This window comes from Microcaecilia unicolor, chromosome 1, assembly GCF_901765095.1.
Source record: "Microcaecilia unicolor chromosome 1, aMicUni1.1, whole genome shotgun sequence".
NCBI lineage: Eukaryota > Metazoa > Chordata > Amphibia > Gymnophiona > Siphonopidae > Microcaecilia > Microcaecilia unicolor.
Window position 1 is genome coordinate 691,228,653 of NC_044031.1, and position 21,877 is coordinate 691,250,529.

A 21,877-nucleotide genomic window follows, 5' to 3' on the forward strand; every position below is an offset into this window, starting at 1 on the left:
CATGGTAAACCTTGTCGTGGAATAGCTTACACCTGCCATTTAATAATTTACTTTCAGCATACACTCTGTTTATAACTACAGAAGTAAGTAGCTATGATTTCTAAATTAATCTGCCTTACATAAGAGTTTTGTGTTGGGTGTAATGGTGAATGGCCATTTAAGATTTCATTCATGGGGTTGCATGGTTTTGATAACATTTATCATTGTCTGCTGTTCATTCTCTGAGTTCTAAATACATAAGAACATAAGAATAGCCATACTGGTTCAGACCAATGATCTATCTAGCCCAGTATTCTGCTTCCAACAGTGGCCAGTTCAAGTCACAAGTACCTGACAGAATCCCAGATGATAGCAAGATTCATGCTACTGATCCCAGAGACAAGCAGTGGATTTACCTATGTCTACCTCAATAGCAGACTACGAACTTTTACTCCAGGAACTTGTCCAAACCTTTTCTAAACCCAGATACACTAACCACTGATGCCACATCCTCTCGCAACATGATCCAGAACTTAACTATTCATTGTGTGAAAATGTATTTCCTCCTGTTTGTTTTAATTTACTTTTACCTGTTCTACACCACTTAATAGTTTGTAGATCTCTATCATATTCCACCTCAGCCGTCTCTTTTCCAAGCTGAGAAGTCCTAACCTCTTAAGCCTTTCTTCATATAAGAGGAGTTCCATCCCTTAATCATTTTGGTCACCCTTCTTTGAACTTTTTCTGCTATATCTTTTTTAAAGATATGGTGACCAGAATTGCTGAAAATACTCAAGGTGTGGTTGCACCATGGGGCAATACAGAGGCATTATAATATTCTTTGCCTTATTTTCTATTCCTTTCCTAATAATTCCTAGCATTCTCTTTTGCATTTTTGGCTGCTGCCACACACTGGGCAGAACATTTCAGCATATTGTCCATGATGACACCTGGATCACATAGTAACATGTGGTGATCATTTGAACTACTTTGTAAGCTAATACCAATTTTATTTTAAAAAAAACATAAATACATCACATACAGCAATTTGATCATCACTGCATCCAGTATGTCCTTTCTGCATGGAGAGAACTAATAGCATTGAGTGCTAGTTGGAAGTATGGCATGTTTTTTATAATTTCTATCAAACATGCCAACAGCAACATCTGAGCAAACCAAATATTTATGTATTTATTTATTTATCACATTTGTACCCCACATTTTCCCACCTATTTGCAGGCTCAATGTGGTTTACATCAAACCGTAGAGGCAATCTCCAATCCAGTAAATATACAATATAGTGTAGTGATCAGGGAGCATCAAAAGAACAGGGGTATACAGGGAAAAAGGAGGGAAGGTTAAAATTGACCAAAACGGTTCATTAATTTGCTGTGTTGCAGGATGTTGGGACATATGTTGAATCCTTGGGATAGGCCTTTCCAAATAAGCTGGTGTTGAGTGATTTCCTGAAATTAAGATGATCCTATATAATAATTCTCACCTCCAACGTTCTAATGTGCCTGGGACCGTGGCTCCCTCAGAGGTGGTCTGCTGGGCAGTTTAGAATGCACTGACGTCAGTGATGTCACTGACAGCTGATTCCCAGGCAAGGGGAGGAGTAGGGAAACACGCGGAGCATGTTTCCCTACTCCTCCCCCTGCCTGGGAAACATCTGTCAGTGCCCCCCCCCTTGGCGCAACACCCAAGCCCCTGCCTACCAATCAGCTCTCAATGCACCCCCCCCCCTCGGCGCAGCACCCAAGCCCCTACCCTCCCCTCAACGCATCACCCAAGACCCTCCCCCGGTGCATCACCAAAGCCCCTACCCCCTCCCCCCCTCGGGCACATCAACTCTCTCGCCACCCGCAGCCGCCAATACTAACGCTGTCCGGCCGCTGCTGCTTCTCTTGTGGAGCAGCAGCTTCCGGTACAAAAAGAAAAAAGCCAAAAAAAGATTTTTAACCTGAAACGCAGCTCCGTAGACAGCCATCTGGCATTGGCTGTCGTCACTGCAGCCGCTCCTCGTGACCCCGGAGGAGCGCAGCGACATCAGAGGGGAGAGGAGGAGCGGCTGCAGAGATGACAGCCAATGCCAGATGGCTGTCTACGGAGCCGTGTTTCAGGTTTAAAATCTTTTTTTGGCTTTTTTCTTTTTGTACCGGCCGCTGCTGCTCAACAGGAAACGCAGCAGCGGCCGTACAGCGTTAGTATTGGCGCCTGAGGGGGGTAGGGGCTTGGGTGATGTGCCGAGGGGGGAGGGGAGGGTCGCTGGACATGGGTGGCTGGAGGGGGGCAGGGGGAGGGGAGGGTCGCTGGACATGGGTGGCTGCAGGGGGAGAGGAGGGTCGCTGGACATGGATGGCTGCAGGGGGGGCAGGGAAGAGGGAGGTGGGGAGGGGGTCCTGAGACCAGATGGGTGGCTGCAGGGAAGGGCAGGGGAGACAGAAGGGACGCTACAGGGGGGGCAGGGGGAGAGGAGGGTGGCTGGACATGGGTGGCTGCAGGGGGGGCAGGGGAGAGAGATGGGTCGCTGGACATGGGTGGCTACAGGGGGGGCAAGGGGAAAGGAGAGGAGGGTCGTTGGACATGGGTGGCTGCAGGGGGGGCAGGGGGAGAGGAGAGTTGCTGGACATGGGTGGCTGCAGGGGGAGCAGGGGAGAGAGGAGGGCCACTGCACATGCGTGGCTGCAGGGACAGAGGAGGGTTGGTGGAGAGGGGGTCCTGAGACCAGATGGGTGGCTGCAGGGGGGGCAGGGGAGACAGGAAGGACGCTGCAGGGGGGGGATTACCTTGCTAGCGCCCGTTTCATTGCCTACCGAAACGGGCCTTTTATACTAGTTGTGAATATATGATACATATTTATTTAAATATATTCTAATTAGTTTTCATATAAAAAAAAATTACTCTGCAGTTCTTCAGTTAATCATTCTGATCATGAAAGCATGAACATTGTTCAGAGAATTATCACATTGGTTCCCTATGAACTACTTAACATTCCCTCATATTTACAGCTGTTTGGAGCAAGATAACCAGTTGTCAACCTTCATTTCAAGTGCATGTTTTCGTTTCATTTTTTCCCACCATTTTTATCTTTTGTACTGCAGATTGCTTCACATCTTTTGAAGTTTTAACATCTGTGCCTCATGTTAACATCATTGCATAGTTTAAGAAGTCAGAAGTTAAATCAATATAGACAATATGATCTAATTTATTCATCATAAATTGCGTATCTTGTCAATGGTAGATGTTTTATTTGTGTTTTTTTCTTGTAGAATTCCAATGTTAAGAAACTGGATGGTGAGGTCTTCAGATACTGCAGTACTCTTCCAGAAGGCAAAAAGTCAACTTTGGTTGTCACAAATAGGTACTTTCTGGTGTCAATTTGTTTAATTTGATAGGCTTTCTTTACAAGTAGAGTTGAGACAAATTTCTGATTCTAAACTTTTGACCCTTCTTGTAATTTTTTGACTGCAGTCAAAGTTCATGCAAGCCATGGTAAATATTTATATTATTTCATTTTAAGGACCAGCACAGCAAATCTGAGTGCTCAGATTCTTGGAAATAGAGAGAATCTAGAAAAGCCTGCAGCTTTATCTGGGATTTTCTCATTTTCCTTCATTTTCAGGGATGATAATGCATTGTAAGTGCAGGTCCATAGTTTAAATCAACCACCCCCCCCCCCCCCCCAATTTACAAATTGTTTTCATCAAAGGAACGGCTAACACAGGAGTTGACCATGGCTGTCCTTCTCGGCAGGACAGCTTGGCTCAGAAGTTTTTTAGTTTTATTCTCAGAGGCATTGGACATTTATACATCTTGTATAATTTACAACTAAACTCTGACCCCTGAGGCAGGCGTTACTTAACGCCGAAACACGACCTATGTCGGGTCATTTTTTAATAAAATACTCCTATTGTCCCAGCCTTGAAGGCCCAGTGTTGCTTTTTTTGTGTGTTCATGTCATGTTATGAAATTACTCTCTATGTGGATAAATAACCAATCCACAACCACATTTGTTTGATTGTAAGGACCTGTAATTGTTCAATGGCAGGAGAGTGATGTGTGTGAAGGAGGTGGAGATCTTGGGCCAGAGAATCACAGATTGGGATTACCTTTTGGAAGATTTTATACGGCCACCGTCTGTGGAAGAGAGCACATTAAATCTCTATGTTAAGGTAAGGGTATGTATATGATTGATTCTGCCTTGCTTTAAGTAAGAAAAAGTGTGACAGTTTATAACTGAAAATATAATTTAACAAATAGATTTCTTCTACTCTGAGTTACAAGATAGGGGAAGTGGGCCTTTACCTTTTACACATTGTTTAAAAAAAAAAAGGTGGAGGCAACAAATGAGGCGTGCTGGTGAGCACTGTCAAAGATATCCACATGAGATGAAAGATCTCGGAGGAATGTGGTCAAATTCCTGATCCCATCATAACACTTAAACTCTCTCACTTTTTGGGCTGTATTATAGTAGGCCATGGCCATGAGCAAGTCTGACAAAAAATGACTCACTGACTCCATCATCTCATAGAATAAAATGGTCCAAAATGGACAGGCCTGTTTTCTCCCCAGATGTTGGTTATGGAGGAATCGGGTGGTTAAGAAATATAAGTAACTAATTAAATAGGAGATGGCAATAATGTGCCTGGTTCATCTACGAATATTAGTCTAAAGCAGATATTGCAGAAAAGAAAAACAGACCCATGTGGTAAAACAAAACATTCAAGACAGATGCATAAAATCAGCATATAACTTTCCTCTAACTGCCCAACATGGTGAACCTCTCAAGAGTTTTGTCAGGAGCTTAACATGAAACTTTTAGGAGCATAACATTTCTAGAATAAGGCCCTAAGTTTAACGTACGTTAATGGCAGGTCTTTCGCCCTCATCCAGAGTTGCTCCGTTTCCCTCCCCACCTGTGGCTTTTCTCATCCATTTGCAATGCTGAAGGCAGGCTGCTTCTCTCACCCGCCCAAAGACTTTCTGTAGCATCCCGCCTCCTAAGACAGAACTTCCTATTTCTGGACAGGACACTACAGAGAGGCTTTGAAAGGTTGAGAGAAGCAGCCTACTTTTAGCGCTGCGTTGCTGTGCTAGAGGCAAAGATGGAGGGTCGGTAGGGACAGGTGCAGGAGGACAGGAGTGGTAGTGCTGACTCCCGGCTCAGCTTGCCAGTGGTTGTTGCATTTGTACATTTGGTTCTAAGAAGAGCTGGAGGCTGTGGCTGGCTGAGCTGTTGGGAGATGGAGGAGGTGGCCCGTATAGGCATCAGGTAATGCCAGTCCTAGAGGTAAAATGGCTGAATACAGCAGACCTCAACGCAATGTGTTCCAGACTGGAGATATTCTGTACCTAATTCTAGGGCTAGAAAAAGGAACTTCACAGGATGATATCAAGAAGGCATACAGTATCATCCAGACAACCTTGAGGCAGCAGAGAAGTTTAAAGACATCAACAGTGCCAATGGCACCCTGAATGATGAGAAGAAGAGGAAGATTTACAATGAGTATGTATCTATGGGGGGCTGTATGTGGTCTACCAGTTTGGTGAGAATAATGTCAAGTACTACTTCCTAATGTCCAAGTGGTGGTGCAAGTCCATGGTGATCTGCTGTGGCCTTCTCATGCGCTGCTGCAGCTTCTGCTTTGGGCACTGCAAACACCTTGATGAAGATAATTCCTACAAATACGTGGACCCTGAGGGATTTGGGGGATCCTGGCTGAGGAGGAACGTGGTGGACCCAAGAGAGCACAGCCAACTCCTAGTCCTGTATACACACTGATGGAAAGCAGGCCAAATTCTAACACTAGACCACCAAGCCAAGTTCAGTTCAACCTAGGGCCATAGCAGCCACAACAGAATCCCATCCTATCCTCTTCAAACCAGGTTATCAATAGAAATCAAACAAAATAAAACATGGAAAAGAAAATAAGATGATACCTTTTTTATTGGACATAACTTAATACATTTCTTGATTAGCTTTCGAAGGTTGCCCTTCTTCGTCAGATCGGAAATAAGCAAATGTGCTAGCTGACAATGTATATAAGTGAAAACATTCAAGCATTACTATGACAGTCTGACAGGGTGGGAGGATGGGGGTGGGTCGAAGGTATGCATGGGGACATCAAAGCATATCATTGATATTCTAACAGGATGGGTGTGGATAGGTGAGGGGTGGGGTGATCAACAGAGACATACAGCTTTATGGTTTATAATGGGCTAGGAACCCCAGGTCCTTGTTAAGTCCTTTCTGTTGGGTGCTAAAATATTCAATCATTCTGACTTCAAAGGTCTTACGTTCTTGTATGGTTTTAAAGTTACCTTTCAGTATTCTCACTGTGAAATCACTGGTACAGTGTCCTGGTTCTGTGAAGTGCTGTCCCACCGTGGTGGGGGCCCTACTGGCTGTATTGTTCATGTGATGTCTATGTAAATTGAATCTTGTCTTAAGCATCTGGCCTGTTTCTCCAATATAGCATCCTTCGTTACATTTTTTACACTGAATGATATATACCACATTGGAAGATGAGCAAGTGATCAGAAGTAAACTTCCATCACAGACTGAAAAGGAACAGAAGGGCACACGTCCCTGTAATTTATCCAGTTGCAAACTATGCCAAAATATTTCACAGGACCCCACAGTTACCCACAAAGGAAAGATATTCAACATAAAGGGATCTTTCACTTGCTCATCTTCCAATGTGGTATATATCATTCAGTGTAAAAAATGTAACGAAGGATGCTATATTGGAGAAACAGGCCAGATGCTTAAGACAAGATTCCATATCATCATGTTGATCAATCCATAGACTGGTGGGTTGTGTCCATCTACCAGCAGGTGGAGATAGAGAGCAAACTTTGCCTCCCTATATGTGGTCATGTGCTGCCGGAAACTCCTCAGTATGTTCTCTATCTCAGCAGGTGGTGGTCACACACAGCAGCAGCTCTGGCTAGGCCTCCAAGCCTAATTTTTAGGTTTTGTTGAGTGCCTGGGGTTGAGGGCTCTTCTTGAGCAAGTGCAAACCTGGTGGCGCCAGGTCCCTCCTTTTCTCCCCCCTCCCGCAGGCTCCGTTTAAAAAAAAAAAAAAAATTTTGAACGTCCTTAAAGGCGTTTATTTCGACGTTTATTTAAACGTTTATTGCAGCTACTCACTGGGACACCAGGTCGTTACAGCTCGGAGCGGACAGCAGGTAATTTTTACCTTTTATAGCGGGCAGGGGGTTCCCCGATTGGTCTCCACGTGGCCTATGGTGTCGGAGGGCGAGGGCGCAAAGAGTCGCTCCCCGGATCGCGTGTGCGCTCCTAGAGGGGATGCGGGGGTCTTAAAGTCTGATTCGCCCTTGTTGGGTGACAGTTTCGTGACCGATGAGTGTCCCGGTCCTTCCTCCGGTGTGGCGGTTTTTCCCGCCATAAACGCCCATCCCCCGCGGCTCGCCTCCGCCATATTGACCGGCCACGCGGCTCGGACGGCTTCTTTTTGGGCCGCCCTTGAGGTGGGAGACATTGATGCCATGAAAGCCCTTAATTTGGGCGACGGCACAAAAGCGGCTAAAGTTAAGCGCCGTTCTTCCTGCGCGGCTCCTTCGCGGAGTGTCGCGCCGGACGCCATCTTGGATGCGCAGCATGTCTCTCCCCCGCTCTTGCGAGCGCCGGTTGAGGGTGCGTCTAGGGCTGTAGCCCAGGCTGCGGAAGTGCACAGTATGCGGGGTTTCTCCCCCGAGTTTGTTTTGCTGCTGCATCAGGCCTTCCTTATGCAAAACGCTGCCCCTGCTCCCTCGTCTGGTAAAGAGGTTGAGGCCCCCGGAGGTAAACGCCCTCGGGTTGATTCCCAGGCCTTGAAGGACTTTGTCTCCTCCGATGTAGATGAGGGCAGCGTATCTGAGTTCTCCCAACGGTCCTTTGCGGATTCCTTGGAGGAGACGGATCCCCGCTCGGATGGAGCGGATGACCCCTCTGCAGCGCGGCTCTTTAGCTCAGAGGATTTGCCCAACCTGTTAATGCAGGCCATGGGCATTTTGAAGATTTCCTCTCCGGAGGACGTCTCTCCCTCAGCCCCTGTTGGCTCTGCCATTATGCTGGGGACGAAGCGCCCGCATAGAACCTTCCACGTGCATGATGCCATGCACACCTTAATTTCGGCTCAGTGGGATGTCCCGGAAGCGAGCCTTAAAGTGATTAGGGCTATGTCCCGCCTCTATCCTTTGCCTGAAAGTGAACGTGAGGCCTATCTGTGGCCTACCGTGGTTTCTTTAATCACTGCGGTGACTAAGAAAACGGCGTTGCCAGTGGAAGGTGGCACGGCCCTAAAGGACGCCCAAGACAGAAGATTGGAGGCAGCCTTAAGGTCGTCCTTTGAGGCGGCTGCTTTAAGTTTGCAGGCCTCAGTTTGCGGCTCCTATGTGGCCAGGGCGTGCCTGACTATGGTGCTGCGGGCTTCCCCCTCGGATCATTTCTTGAGGGCTGATTGGCCGGCCCTGGAATCGGGCTTAGCCTATTTGGCAGACTTGCTGTATGATGTCTTGAGGGCCTCAGCTAAAGGCATGGCTCAGACAATCTCTGCGCGGCGGTGGCTTTGGCTGAAGCATAGGTCTGCTGACCACGCCTCTAAATCCCGCCTGGCTAGATTGCCTTTTAAAGGCAAGCTGCTCTTTGGGGTCGAGCTGGACAAAATCGTGACCGATCTCGGCACGTCTAAGGGCAAGAGGTTACCAGAGGTCAGGGCTCGGGCTAGTGCTCGCCCCGGTACCTCCAGAGGACGGTTTCAGGAAGCCCGTCGGTACCACCCGGGCAGGTCGGGCTCCTCTGCCCCCTCTTCCTTCAAGAGGGACTTCTCCCCCAAGCAGCATTCCTTTCGCAGAGACCGCCGTCCCGGAGGTGCTCCCTCCGGTCCTCCCCTAGGGTCTCGTACCCAATGACGGGGCCTTGGTCCACGCCCCAGTGCAGATTGGAGGACGGCTGTCCTCGTTTCTGGGCGAGTGGATCACAATAACTTCAGACGCTTGAGTGCTGGAAGTCATCAGAGACGGCTACAGGCTAGAGTTCTGCCGACCCTTAAGAGACGGGTTTGTACTCTCTCCCTGCAAGTCTCCGGTCAAAGCTGTGGCAGTGCAGCAGACCTTGGACAATCTGCTCCGCCTGGGTGCGGTTGTTCCGGTGCCAGAAAATCAGCTTGGCAAGGGACGTTACTCCATTTACTTTGTGGTACCAAAGAAAGGAGGTTCTGTACGGCCTATCCTCGACCTCAAGGGGTCAATCAGGCACTTTCGCATGGAGACCCTCCGCTCTGTTATAGCGGCAGTGCAGGCAGGAGAGTTCCTGGCATCCTTGGACATCAAGGAAGCGTACTTGCATATTCCCATCTGGCCTCCTCATCAACGCTTTCTGCGTTTTGCAGTACTGGGCCGACACTTCCAGTTCAAAGCCCTCCCGTTCGGGTTGGCTACTGCTCCGCGGACCTTCTCCAAAGTAATGGTGGTCATCGCGGCCTTCCTGAGGAAGGAAGGAGTACAAGTCCATCCTTATCTGGACGACTGGTTGATCCGAGCCCCCTCTTATGCAGAGTGCGGCAAAGCTGTGAACCGGGTGGTTGCTCTTTTGAGCTCCCGGGGGTGGATCATCAACTGGGAGGAAAGCCAGCTGCGCCCAACTCAGTCCCTGGAGTATCTGGGAGTTCGATTCGACACCCAAGTGGGCAGAGTGTTCCTGCCAGACAATCGGATTGTCAAGCTTCAGGCTCAGATGGACCAGTTCCTAGTAGCCTCTCCTCTTCGGGCTTGGGACTATGTGCAGCTGTTGGGCTCTATGCCGGCCACGATGGAAGTAGTGCCCTGGGCCAGGGCTCATATGAGACCACTACAACACTCTCTGCTGCAGCGCTGGACTCCGATGTCGGAGGATTATGCTGTGCGCCTTCCCTTGGACCCAGCAGTGCGCAAGGCGCTGAGCTGGTGGACGCAGACAGACAAGTTGTCTGCAGGAATGCCTCTGGTGACCCCGGAGTGGATTGTCGTCACGACGGACGCCTCTTTGTCGGGCTGGGGAGCCCACTGCTTGGGAAGGACAGCGCAGGGGCTCTGGTCTCCTGCAGAGGTAAAGTGGTCTATCAACCTCCTGGAACTCAGAGCCATTCGGTTGGCGCTTTTGGAGTTCATCCCGGTACTGGCGTTGAAGCCTGTACGGGTCCTGTCGGACAATGCCACGGCTGTGGCCTATGTCAACTGCCAGGGAGGTACCAAGAGCGCCCCTCTAGCCAAGGAGGCCATGAATCTATGCCAGTGGGCGGAAGCGAACCTGGAACAGCTGTCAGCGGCCCACATTGCCGGAGTCATGAATGTCAAGGCGGACTTTCTCAGTCGCCATACCTTGGAGCCCGGAGAGTGGCAGCTATCTGTTCAGGCGTTCTTGGACATCACGAAGCGCTGGGGCCAGCCGAGCCTAGATCTGATGGCGTCATCGGCCAATTGCCAAGTGCCGCGCTTTTTCAGCAGAGGACGGGACCCTCGATCCCTGGGAGTAGATGCTCTTCTCCAACAGTGGCCGACACAAGAGCTTCTCTATGTGTTCCCGCCCTGGCCCATGTTGGGCAGGGTGCTAGACCGGGTGGCAAAGCATCCGGGCCGGATATTGGCCCAGACGTCCCTGGTATGCGGACTTGATCAGGCTCTCAGTGGACTAACCTCTGCGACTGCCAGTGGAGCAGGGCCTGTTACATCAGGGTCCCGTGGTGTTGGAGGATCCCTCCCCCTTTGGTCTTACAGCCTGGCTATTGAGCGGCAGAGTCTGAGGAAGAAGGGCTTCTCAGACAAGGTCATCGCCACTCTGCTGAGAGCGAGGAAGCGCTCTACTTCTACTGCTTACGCCAGGGTTTGGCGTACCTTTGCAGCGTGGTGTGAAGCAGGTTCACTTTCTCCATTTACTGCTCCAATTTCTTCAGTGCTGGCGTTCCTGCAAGAAGGTCTGGAGAAAGGCCTGTTGCTCATTTCCTGAAAGTCCAGGTAGCGGCCCTGGCTTGCTTCAGGGGCCGCCTGAAGGGTGCTTCCCTGGCTTTGCAGCCAGATGTGGTGCGTTTCCTCAAGGGAGTTAATCACCTGCGCCCTCCTCTGCACTCAGTGGTGCCTGCGTGGAATCTCAACCTGGTGCTAAGAGCCTTACAAAGCCACCTTTTGAACCCTTGTCGAGGGCATCTCTGAAAGACCTGACGTTGAAAGCAGTCTTTTTGGTGGCTATCACTTCAGCCAGAAGAGTTTCCGAGCTCCAGGCACTCTCTTGTCGAGAGCTTTTTCTGCAGTTCACTGAGGCAGGAGTGACTATTCGCACAGTGCCTTCCTTCCTACCCAAGATTGTTTCTCGCTTCCATGTGAGTCAGCAGCTCTGTCTCCCTTCCTTTCGTAGGGAGGACTACCCAGAAGAGTATTCTGCTCTCAAATATCTGGATGTGAGACGGGTCATCATCAGATACTTGGAAGTGACCAATGATTTCCGGAAGTCTGATCATCTGTTTGTCCTGTTTGCAGGTCCTCGTAAGGGTTTGCAGGCTGCTAAGCCTACAGTGGCAAGATGGGTCAAGGAAGCCATTGCAGCGGCTTATGTGGCCGCGGGGAAGGTGCCGCCTATTCAGTTGAAGGCCCACTCCACTAGAGCTCAGGCGGCCTCGATGGCAGAGGCCGGGTCCGTCTCCTTGGAAGAGATTTGCAAGGCGGCAACTTGGGCGTCGGCCCATACCTTCTCCAGACTTTACCGCTTGACTGTGGCTGCTCGGGCGGAGGCCCGGTTTGGAGCTTCAGTGTTGAGTTCAGGGATTTCAATGTCCCGCCCTGGGTGAGTACTGCTTCGGTACATCCCACCAGTCTATGGATTGATCAGCATGATGATATGGAAGGTAAAATTATGTATCATACCTGATAATTTTCTTTCCATTAATCATAGCTGATCAATCCATAGCCCCTCCCAGATATCTGTACTGTTTATATTCTGGTTGAATTTTAGGTTCAAGTTTAGTCTTCAGTTACTTCAGGAGGACTTCGTGTTCAAGTTTTTTCACTTGGATTCTTCAAGAGTTGAGACGAGTTTGTGTTACAGTGAGCTGCTGCATTCCTCTCCCCTCCGTTTTATGGGGCTGGATTGAGACTTAAATTCTGCCGGCACTCCCTCCCGCTTCGTGCGGCTGTAGGGCAGCTTTGTACCCCTCCCGCTTCGGCGGTGTTAGGGTCAGTCAGCTCCTCCCACGGTTGCGGTTGCAGGATAAGCCAGATCCCCCCGCATCGGCGGGGTGGTGTCCCTCCCCCGCTCCGCGGGGATGAGCTGGACGGATTCCCCTCCCCCACTTGTGTGGGGATGAGCTGGGTTAATTCCCCTCCCCCGTTTCGGCGGTAGTGAGCTGGGCAGAGTGTCCCTTTGTGGGTGTAATTCTCTCAGTGCTGAGTCCTGCGGATGGAGCTTTGATATCGACATACTGAGGAGTTTCCGGCAGCACATGACCACATATAGGGAGGCAAAGTTTGCTCTCTATCTCCACCTGCTGGTAGATGGACACAACCCACCAGTCTATGGATTGATCAGCTATGATTAATGGAAAGAAAATTATCAGGTATGATACATAATTTTACCTTCAATTTACATAGACATCACATGAACAATACAGCCAGTAGGGCCCCCACCATAGAGGGACAGCACTTCACAGAACCAGGACACTGTACCAGTGATTTCACAGTGAGAATACTGAAAGGTAACTTTAAAACCATAAAAGAACGTAAGACCTTTGAAGTCAGAATGATTGAATATTTTAACACCCAACAGAAAGTATTTAACAAGGACCTGTGGTTCCTAGCCCATTATAAACCATAAAGCTGTATGTCTCTGTTGATCACCCCACCCCTCACCTATCCACACCCATCCTGTTAGAATATCAATGATATGCTTTGATGTCCCCATGCATACCTTCGACCCACCCCCATCCTCCCACCCTGTCAGACTGTCATAGTAATGCTTGAATGTTTTCACTTATATACACTGTCAGCTAGCACATTTGCTTATTTCTGATCTGACGAAGAAGGGCAACCTTCGAAAGCTAATCAAGAAATGTATTGAGTTATGTCCAATAAAAAAGGTATCATCTTATTTTCTTTTCCATGTTTTATTTTGTTTGATTTCTATTGATAACCTTAAGAGTGGACTAACACGGCTACCACACTCCTCTACTCTTCAAACCAGAAAGGTAACTTAGAGGAATGGGAAGGGGGGTGGTGCTGCCAAAGTACGGAAAGCGGATAAGCAGAGAAGGAGCAAGAAAACTGGAAGAAAGTTGAATGTCAAAAATGGGTATAGGGCAGCAAATGAAAGCAGAGAAAAAAATGTAATAGTGAATAAACAGGAGACCCTGGAAACAAAGTTCAGAGCATAGGAAGCAGAACCAGAATCAGGGAATGAGATGATTAGAAAGATAAAGCCACCAGACAACAAAGATAAGATAAATGATTTTATTTTTATTTTAGTAATTGAAATATGTCAGTTTTGAGAATTTATGTATGCTATCTATATATTGCACTGTTGAGGAGAAAATATAAGGAGTGTTTTATACGATCAGTCGTCCGATTAAAATGTTTAATCTATGTTTTGCCCTAGTTAATATTAACAATGATAATTTACAAAACGGGGGTATGGATTGTATTCTTTCTGATAATCTTGGGCTGACACAGTGTCCATGAAATGATCAAATAAAGAGATCCCTACTCTGTCTATTCCACTTCTGACTGTATCTCAGGAATCTGATACTGATTATGTGCTGAAAAGCCTCCTCAGTAATAAGGTTGTCTTTTTTGGGCAACAAATCTGAATGTTTATGCATGTCCAACTCAGTTTCTTCAGATGTAGCTAGGGGTCTTGGCTCTGGGGTTGATTTCTTTGTAGAAGTTCTATCAAAATATTGGATACAGTAAAGGGACAAGTATGTATTTTTGACTCCTTGCAATTGGAATCATTTGTGAAAGAAAATATGGGCTAGTAACCTTGAAGAGGTGGACTTTTGGTTAGTGCTAAGGGATTGCATAGGACTGGATTATGCCTTTTTGTGTGAATTGCTGGATTGTTTTTCTCTCCCTCCCTCATGAGCTTGAAATTTACCCTTTCTCTGAGGCCATATTAATCTTGCATGTGGGTGACATCATCCACAGAGCCTGGTGTAGAAATGCTGCCCAGCATACTTTCCCTTTAAAATCTTAAGGGAGAGCTCCTGCCTTCCCACCCGACTCGCGAGCATGGGACCAGCATTCTTTCTTCATCCGCAGTGAAGAGAAATCACATTCTTTCAGTGTTCTTCCCTCATGGGATTCCCCCCCCCCCCCCCCTTTTTTTTTGATCATCTTTCTTTTTGTAAGGTTATTCTCCTAGAGCCTTTTCCCACTCTTTTAGGTTTCCTTTATTTTTATTTTTTTTTTGGCTCCAAAGACTCTCTTAGGCTGGAGCACTGGCCGGGTTCCATCGACTAATTTTTAGGTGAGCTGTGCCCTTTTTTTTCCCTCACCATTGAGCCATTTGATTTTACTTCAGACATTTTCCCTTCCATGTCATCTAAAGTTCCCAGTGGCTTTAACTGCTGTACCCAGTGCAGTCGGACCATGTCTAGGCTGACACCCATTCCTGTTGTATTCAGTGTTTACACCAGACCATAATCATATAAACTGTTATTTTGTTTGCATATGCAAAAAAGAACCCAGAAGTCCAGAGAGGCTTGAAAAGAGAAGATTTTTGGAGCCAGATCAGAATTGTTGGTATCAGCCTTGGCATCTGCACCAGCATCGGATGCATCAGCTCCTATAAGCTACCAGGACTGTGTCTGAGATTAGGAGTGGGCGTGCATTGAGTCCTCCACGTGCCTTGATGCTGGCCGCTGTGCAAGACCCCTGGGACCTATCAACATCGGACCTGACATCGAGGGGGCATATTGATTCAAAGTCATTCTTATCGGCATTGAGGGATGTTGATGCTTGACATCGAGCGAACGCCAACAAGCAAAAGCATCATTTCCCCTTGAAGCACAGTGCCAGGAGCTCCAGGGTATCTCTCATGCGCTGCTGCAGCTTCTGCTGCAGCTTCTGCTGCTTCTGCTTTGGGCACTGCAAACACCTTGATGAAGATAATTCCTACAAATACGTGGACCCTGAGGTGATAAGGGTCAATGCCAAGAGGAGCGCCCCCTCTCTATTAAAGAGGTGCCTTTGTGTCACTGTCCTGGTAGCCAGGGTTCAGTTTCCGCCATGGCACCAACAACTCTGCAAGCTATCTCAATATTAGTTCTGCATTTACCACAAACTGTATATTCTTCTTACGACTTTGTAAATTTTTTATATTGTTACTATGTAAGCCGCATTGAGCCTGCCATGTGTGGGAAAGTGCAGGGTACAAATGTAATAAATAAATATGGGCGCCCCAGGCCTTTACCGATGTTGGCCCTCAATGAACTGATCTGGGCCATGCTCCAAGAGCACTTGGCAGGGTTTCTTCATGCACAGAGTCCATTGGCACCAGAGGAGGCTTGTGCCAGCCATGACTTTACCTCTGCCTGCTTCACAGGGCCCTCAGCCTGTGGTGTGATCACTGATGCTGGTGCCACATGGAGCATCAGCATGGACAACTGCCCATGTAGTTATCCCCTTGATCTCTGTGGAGGAAACTTCAATGGAGTCTAGAGGCAAACCTGTATATTAGCACCATTCCAGGCATGGAGATATTTCCTCTTGTCCAAGGCAGACACAGAATCCGTTCTCCCTTGTGGAGTATTTTGCTGACTCCGATTTGGACCATTCATGGGACTCTGATAATGATCCAAGGTACTTCTCAGAGGAGGCATCTTATGGAATTCCATCACATCCCTCTCCTCCTGAGGAGAGATGGAAATCTCCGCCTGAGAGTCTCTCTGTCCCTGCTTTTTTAAGGAGGTGGCAGCTGCCTTCCATATTAAGTTGGAGATGGAAGATGAGCCCAGGGCTGAGATGTTTGAAGTTCTGGACTATGACTCTCCTAGAGAGGCTGTGAGTGTCCTACACAGAATCCTTTGTGACATCCAGGTGAAGAATTGGAGGTCCCTTCTGTCCCAGTTTTTCCCAAAAAGATTGGTGCCATGTGTCAAATTCAAAGTGCACCTGGATTTGATAGGCCGCAGTTGACTCATCAGTCCTTGATGATTGAATCCGCGCTCAAGTGAGCCAGGAGTTCCAGGGACTTTGCCTTGGCTCCCCTAGGCAGAGAGGGGCCCAGACACTGGATTCATTTGTGTGTAAAATGTGTCAGTCCTCAATGCTCATTTCCCATATTCAATCATACCAGCTCTGCATGAGTCCTGACTTGTGGTCCTTGGTGCACAATATGCTTGAGTGGATGCTCAACTTCTCGAGCAGGCCGAATCTCTTTGCCATTTGGCCAGAAAGCAGAAGGCCTGTCATAACTTTCTGGTCAGGGGGCACCTTTGACACATTTGACATGGCATCCAAGATGTCTGCTCAAAGTATAGCAATGTGTAGACTCTCATGGCTATATGTCTCTGACTTAGACCCAGCAGTTCAGCAGAGGTTGGCGAATGCTACATTCCAAGGAGACAACCTTTTTGGGGAAAAGGTGGAATAGGTCATTGACTTTATCAAAAAGCATACTGATACCATCGATACCCTCTCCTGGCGGACACCTTCTGTGCCCTCCTCCTCCAGAAGATTTTCTGGCAAGTCGAAACGAGTTCCCTACTATTCTCAAAGGCATAGGTACACCCCTCCTCCTCGCCCTGGTCCATTTGTTCAGCCCCAGTGCATTTGTTTTCATCAACAGTATGCTCAAAAGGCCCAGCTGGCTCCCCAGTCGAAGCAGAGGGTGAACTTTTGACTGGCTGCAAGAGATCATAGCCACCATCAAAGTGACCATGCCAAATGACCTTCTAGTAGGAGGGAGGCTGAGTTTTTTCCAAGTGAGGTGGCTCCTTGTTACCTCCGACTGGTTGGTTCTTCACATAGTCCATCTCAGTTACTCTCTGCAATAGCAAAAAAACCCACCAAATTGCCCACTAGAGTGACATACCTCAGCTCTCCTCATGGGGAAGTACTTGTAGAGAAACTCTCTGCCCTTCTCAAGGCCCATGCGGTCGAACCTGTTCCACCAGGGAAGAAGGGAAGGGATTCTATTCAAGGTATTTCTTTATGCCAAAGAAGGGATTCTTCCCATCTTAGACCTAAAGGCCCTGAACAAATATCTGCTCAAAGAAAAGTTCAGGATGGTTTCCCTAGGACCCCTTCTCTCAATGATTCAAGAAAGACTGTTTATGCTGTCTGGACTTAAAGGATGCCTATACTCGTATCCCAATACTTCCAGTCCACAGGAAGTATCTGTGATTCTGTGTGGGGACACATCTCTTTCAATGCCTTTTGGTGTGACTTGCTGGATTGTTTTTCTCTTCGCCACCCCCACCCCCCCCCTTTACCAACTTGAAACCCCCCTTTTCTTGTGAATTCATTACATTAATGTATTGGTAATGTTTTCCCTCTTTCTTATTGTTTGTATCTACACTAATGTATTTCCCTTTTCTTTTTCTGCTTCTATAATTACACGTGCAGTGCAAGTAGAGAGAAATATTATTTCTTTGTAATTTGGTTATTATGTTTGCATGTATGTTATTGGGTAGATATAATTAAGTAGTTGACATTTTAGGTATCCAATTAAGGTTTACCAAATTCTTCTTTGCTGCAATGCATTTTTGTCATTTTCTTCAACACAGGATCATGGGCCGTTAGTGTTCCAAAAAAAAGAAAGTGCTGGTCAAGGATACCTGAAGAAAGTTCATCTCCAAAGTGCAAATACTGCAAAGGTAATCGATGTTTGAAAAGGCTATCATTGTTTTTATCTTCATTTCTTCAGTCCTCTGTATATTCATAGAATACAAAAATGAACCTTTATTTTTTGTAACAGAAAAAATATAACTTGCACTTAAATGAGACGCTATCCTGATTATTTTCTGTATGAATATTATTTGCCCTCCGTTGTTTGTCAGAAATGTGAAATAGACAATAGGAGAATGAATAGGAAGTCCTCAGTGATAACGGTACAGGCCTTTTCTAGCAAAAGAAGATATTTAAGAGTTACAACAAAGCACTCTCAACATGTATTCCAATATTAAGTATCTTCTGAATGTCTTAGTCAGTTTTATCTGTCTATATTCAATTGAATATATCCCTTTAAGCTTTGATTTTGCCTTTTTTCATGCAAACAAGGTTAGAAAATACAGCACCCAAGTGCACAGGACTTGCCCTTGTTCTTTAAATGATATATTAATCAGAGAATTATTTCAAGTAATTCCCTCACAGCACCCTTTGACTTTGTGAGCATTATGATTACGATACGAGTGGGTAATAGCCTTTGTTTTGTGTGCCATATGAAAGAATTCTTACCTTCTATTATGAATTCACAGATGGTGTGTAATGCCATTGATGATGCCCAGTCACTGAGACAACAACAGAAGCTGGTGAAACAAAAATCAGTACGTTTTATCAAGCAATATTCATTCTCATGAGGAACTTCAGAACAGATTTCTTCCAACCTGTCATTTGTGACCATAATTTTTCACATTGCACTATAATATTTTGACTATAAATTGTAATTTACAATGTGTATTAATATTTTACATTGCTTAGAGTTACATTCAATGTATAGCATTTCCTCAGGTTACTCCTACGATTTCAGCCTATATAAGAATGACAATGCATAAGAAAAGGTCTGAATTTTGAGAAGTATGATTTTATATTGTTTACATTACCGTGTGCTTAATTCAGACTCCTATTGACTGGAATGTTGTTCAGAATTTAAAATAACACTTATTAATGTAGGTCCCTAGCCAACGAAAATGCCTATTCATGTAAAAACATATCAACACCTTAATGACCCAAATTCAAACTTCAGATTTATGTACTGTAGCTGAGTTGGTGTTGATCAATGCCATACTTATGCTGTCTAAATTAATGCTTGGCCCAAAGCGTAGTCAATATTACAGTTAGTACTGCCCTTATTAGTTGAATACTTAATTTATTTTCTGTACTTCTGATCATGCTGTTGAAGATGATGTAGTGAATTTATAGAAATCATTTTGAGACTATTAGTGTGCCGAGTTTTCTCCCCTTTGTTTAATCAAGTCTAGAAAACGAATAGTTACAAAGCAATGCACCCAACCATACAAAGATAAATGCAGCACTGTACAGGTACATGTGTCCAGTGGGAGTAAAAAACACAGAATAGTGTTCTACAATCTGACCTCAGGAACAGGGAAGAAGGAAAGGTGACTAAAAAACATCTGAGGATGAAAAACAATGTCAGTTCACTAAAGTGAAAAGACCACGTTCAAAACAGCATGGGAGCACAATCTGATGCCTAGATATCCTAAAAAGAACAAGATGGGTCTGTAATACTATTTAGCAGCTTATAAAAAACTAAAATATTGAGCCTTATTGGCTCTGCACTCTAGCCAGCAGACCATGTAGGATCAATTACTGCCTCATACTTCAAATTAACAATGTATATTCACATAGCATTTCTCCTCACATTTACCGAGTCATATACACAAAACAAAATATTACTATTATAGCCCACCAGGATGTGCCTTTGTGAGGTGTATCTGATGATTTCCATAGGCTTCTGCCAACGTGCGTACAGCAGTATATACATTATATCATTTATCATCATAAAAAAGTACAAGCTAGCCATATCACTTGCTTACCAACCTGTTTGCCATAAGGTTGGGACAGCCATAGTTATGATTGTCATGGAAGTGGTAATAGCAGAGCCCTAGAGGAGAAAAGATAGTTCTGTGGCACTGAGGGGACTTTTCCTTGGAAGAGGGAGTGCTGACATATTCCTCTTCAGAGCAGACTTTTCTCTATTCAATTACATGTATATATAACTATATGGTAAACCACTGACATAAAGATTTTGCTACAAGTATGTTGAAATGCTTATCTTGGATTATAAGAGTATTTTTACTGTGGTCTCTACTCAGTGTATTGTATTAACATTGTATCCTAATTTGAACATTGTCTTTATTTGGTAAGATTTTCTTTATGCAAGCTTGCTTACAGAACAGTACAAATGATTTTCTATATTTATTCATTTGTAAAATAAATATAAAACGGACATGATATACCTTACTTTATTGACTCATTTTAAATATATCTTATTTCCTCTATATTATAACAACGTCTGGTTGGAAATCCAAATGCAGCATCTCTGATTAGCTTTGAGGACTGCAAATAGGTCTAGTTTGTTAGGGAACCAAATTATGCACATTAACTTGTGCCTCAGAACAAAGGTATGCAGGTCAGTTTGCCACCCTCAAGGACAAGGGCTGTGTACCTCAGCTCAAACATTTTAACTCTGACACTATTCAGTAAATAAAATACTAGAGAAAATGGCACCACTAAAAAAGGTCTTATGCCCCACTCACAAACGCTCACCTTGGTTTTCTCCAGAACTTCGGATCCTTAAACGTAAAGGACGGAAACTGGAAAGGAGATGGCGTAAATCTTGCCTGGATGAAAACAGGCTAAACTGTAGGAAGCACATGACAAAGTACCACCAAGGCTAAACTGTAGGAAGCACATGACAAAGTACCACCAAACCTTAACAGCAACCAAAAAACATTATTTCTCTCAATGCATTGCACAGGCTGCCAATTCAACCAAGCAGTTGTTCAGTACAGTGAACAGCCTAATACAACCCCCACAACAGAACCAGCCTGCCCAGTCTAAATTGAACTGCAGTGATTTTGCTGCATGCTTTGCTAACAAAATTCTCCGCCAGGATTTACAGGTAATCCCACCCAGTCCTCAACCAGTTAACCAGGGGTGCACAAACTCGCCCCCTCCTGACAGAGACAAATGGGACACTTTTAACCCTTCTCCACCACTGCCAACTCCAGGCTCCGCTCATTCTGCCTTGCCTCACCCTATGTCTGGAACAATCTTTCTTTACCCATACGCCATGCCCCCTCCCTACCCATCTTCAAATCTCTGCTTAAAACTCACCTCTTCAATGCTGCCTTCGGCGCCTAACCGCTTGAGAAATATAGAATGCCCCAATCTATCCACCCTATCAGATTAACTGTTCACTTGTCCTCTAGATTGTACACTTGTCTTTAGATTGTTCTCTTGTCTTTTAGATTGTAAGCTCTTTGAGCAGGGACTGTCCTTCTATGTTTAAATTGTACAGCGCTGCGTAACCCTAGTAGCGCTTTAGAAATGTTAGTAGTAGTAGTAACCCAATGACAGAGGAGAGCCTTGACAAATTCCTAAGAGACCTTTGACCTAATACCTGCTCCCTCAACCCCTTCCCTTCAAAGATAGTGCAGCAGGCAAGTATGGGCCTCAGAGAAGGCGCCACAAAAATTGTGAACACCTCTTCTAATGGGCAACTACCAACAGCATTAAAAAGGGCAGTGGTTCACCCTTTGCTAAAAAAAAAAACAATCTTGACCAGGACAAACTTGAAAGTTACCGGCCTGTATCCAATATCCCATTTCGAGAAAATTCATAGAACAAACAGTCTGTGTTCATCTTAATGATTGGCTAGAAGAGAGAAACTGGCTAGATCCATGTCAATCTGGATTCAGACCCGGTTATGGAACAGAAACCGTTCTTATATCTCTACTAGATGATCTTCACACAAACCGAGACAGGGGATTCACCTTGGTGTTAGTACTGCTAGATTTCTTAGCAGCTTTTGACACTGTGGATCATGCTAGCACAACTGACAGAAACAGGTATCAATAGAACAGTACTTGCCTGGTTCAGATCCTATCAGATAGTCAACAATCCATAATGTTTGGCAGCAGCTCATCACCACATGGGCACTGACCTACAGGGTACCACAAGGATC

At 46.0% G+C, this 21,877-nt stretch overlaps 1 protein-coding gene and 1 pseudogene across 1 annotated transcript in view; both read left to right on the plus strand.

The window, feature by feature from the left end:
- VPS13C (vacuolar protein sorting 13 homolog C) overlaps positions 1-20,142 on the plus strand; it is a 992,635-nt gene extending 972,493 nt beyond the window's left edge. Inside the window, exons 80-83 of the mRNA XM_030188422.1 lie at positions 3,252-3,343; positions 4,031-4,154; positions 17,736-17,825; positions 18,426-20,142. Coding sequence (XP_030044282.1) covers positions 3,252-3,343; positions 4,031-4,154; positions 17,736-17,825; positions 18,426-18,527 — 408 coding nt within the window. The 3' untranslated portion in view covers positions 18,528-20,142. The remainder of the gene's footprint in view (positions 1-3,251; positions 3,344-4,030; positions 4,155-17,735; positions 17,826-18,425) is intronic.
- Positions 5,278-5,764, plus strand: LOC115460117 (annotated as a pseudogene).
- Positions 20,143-21,877: the final 1,735 nt, after the last annotated feature.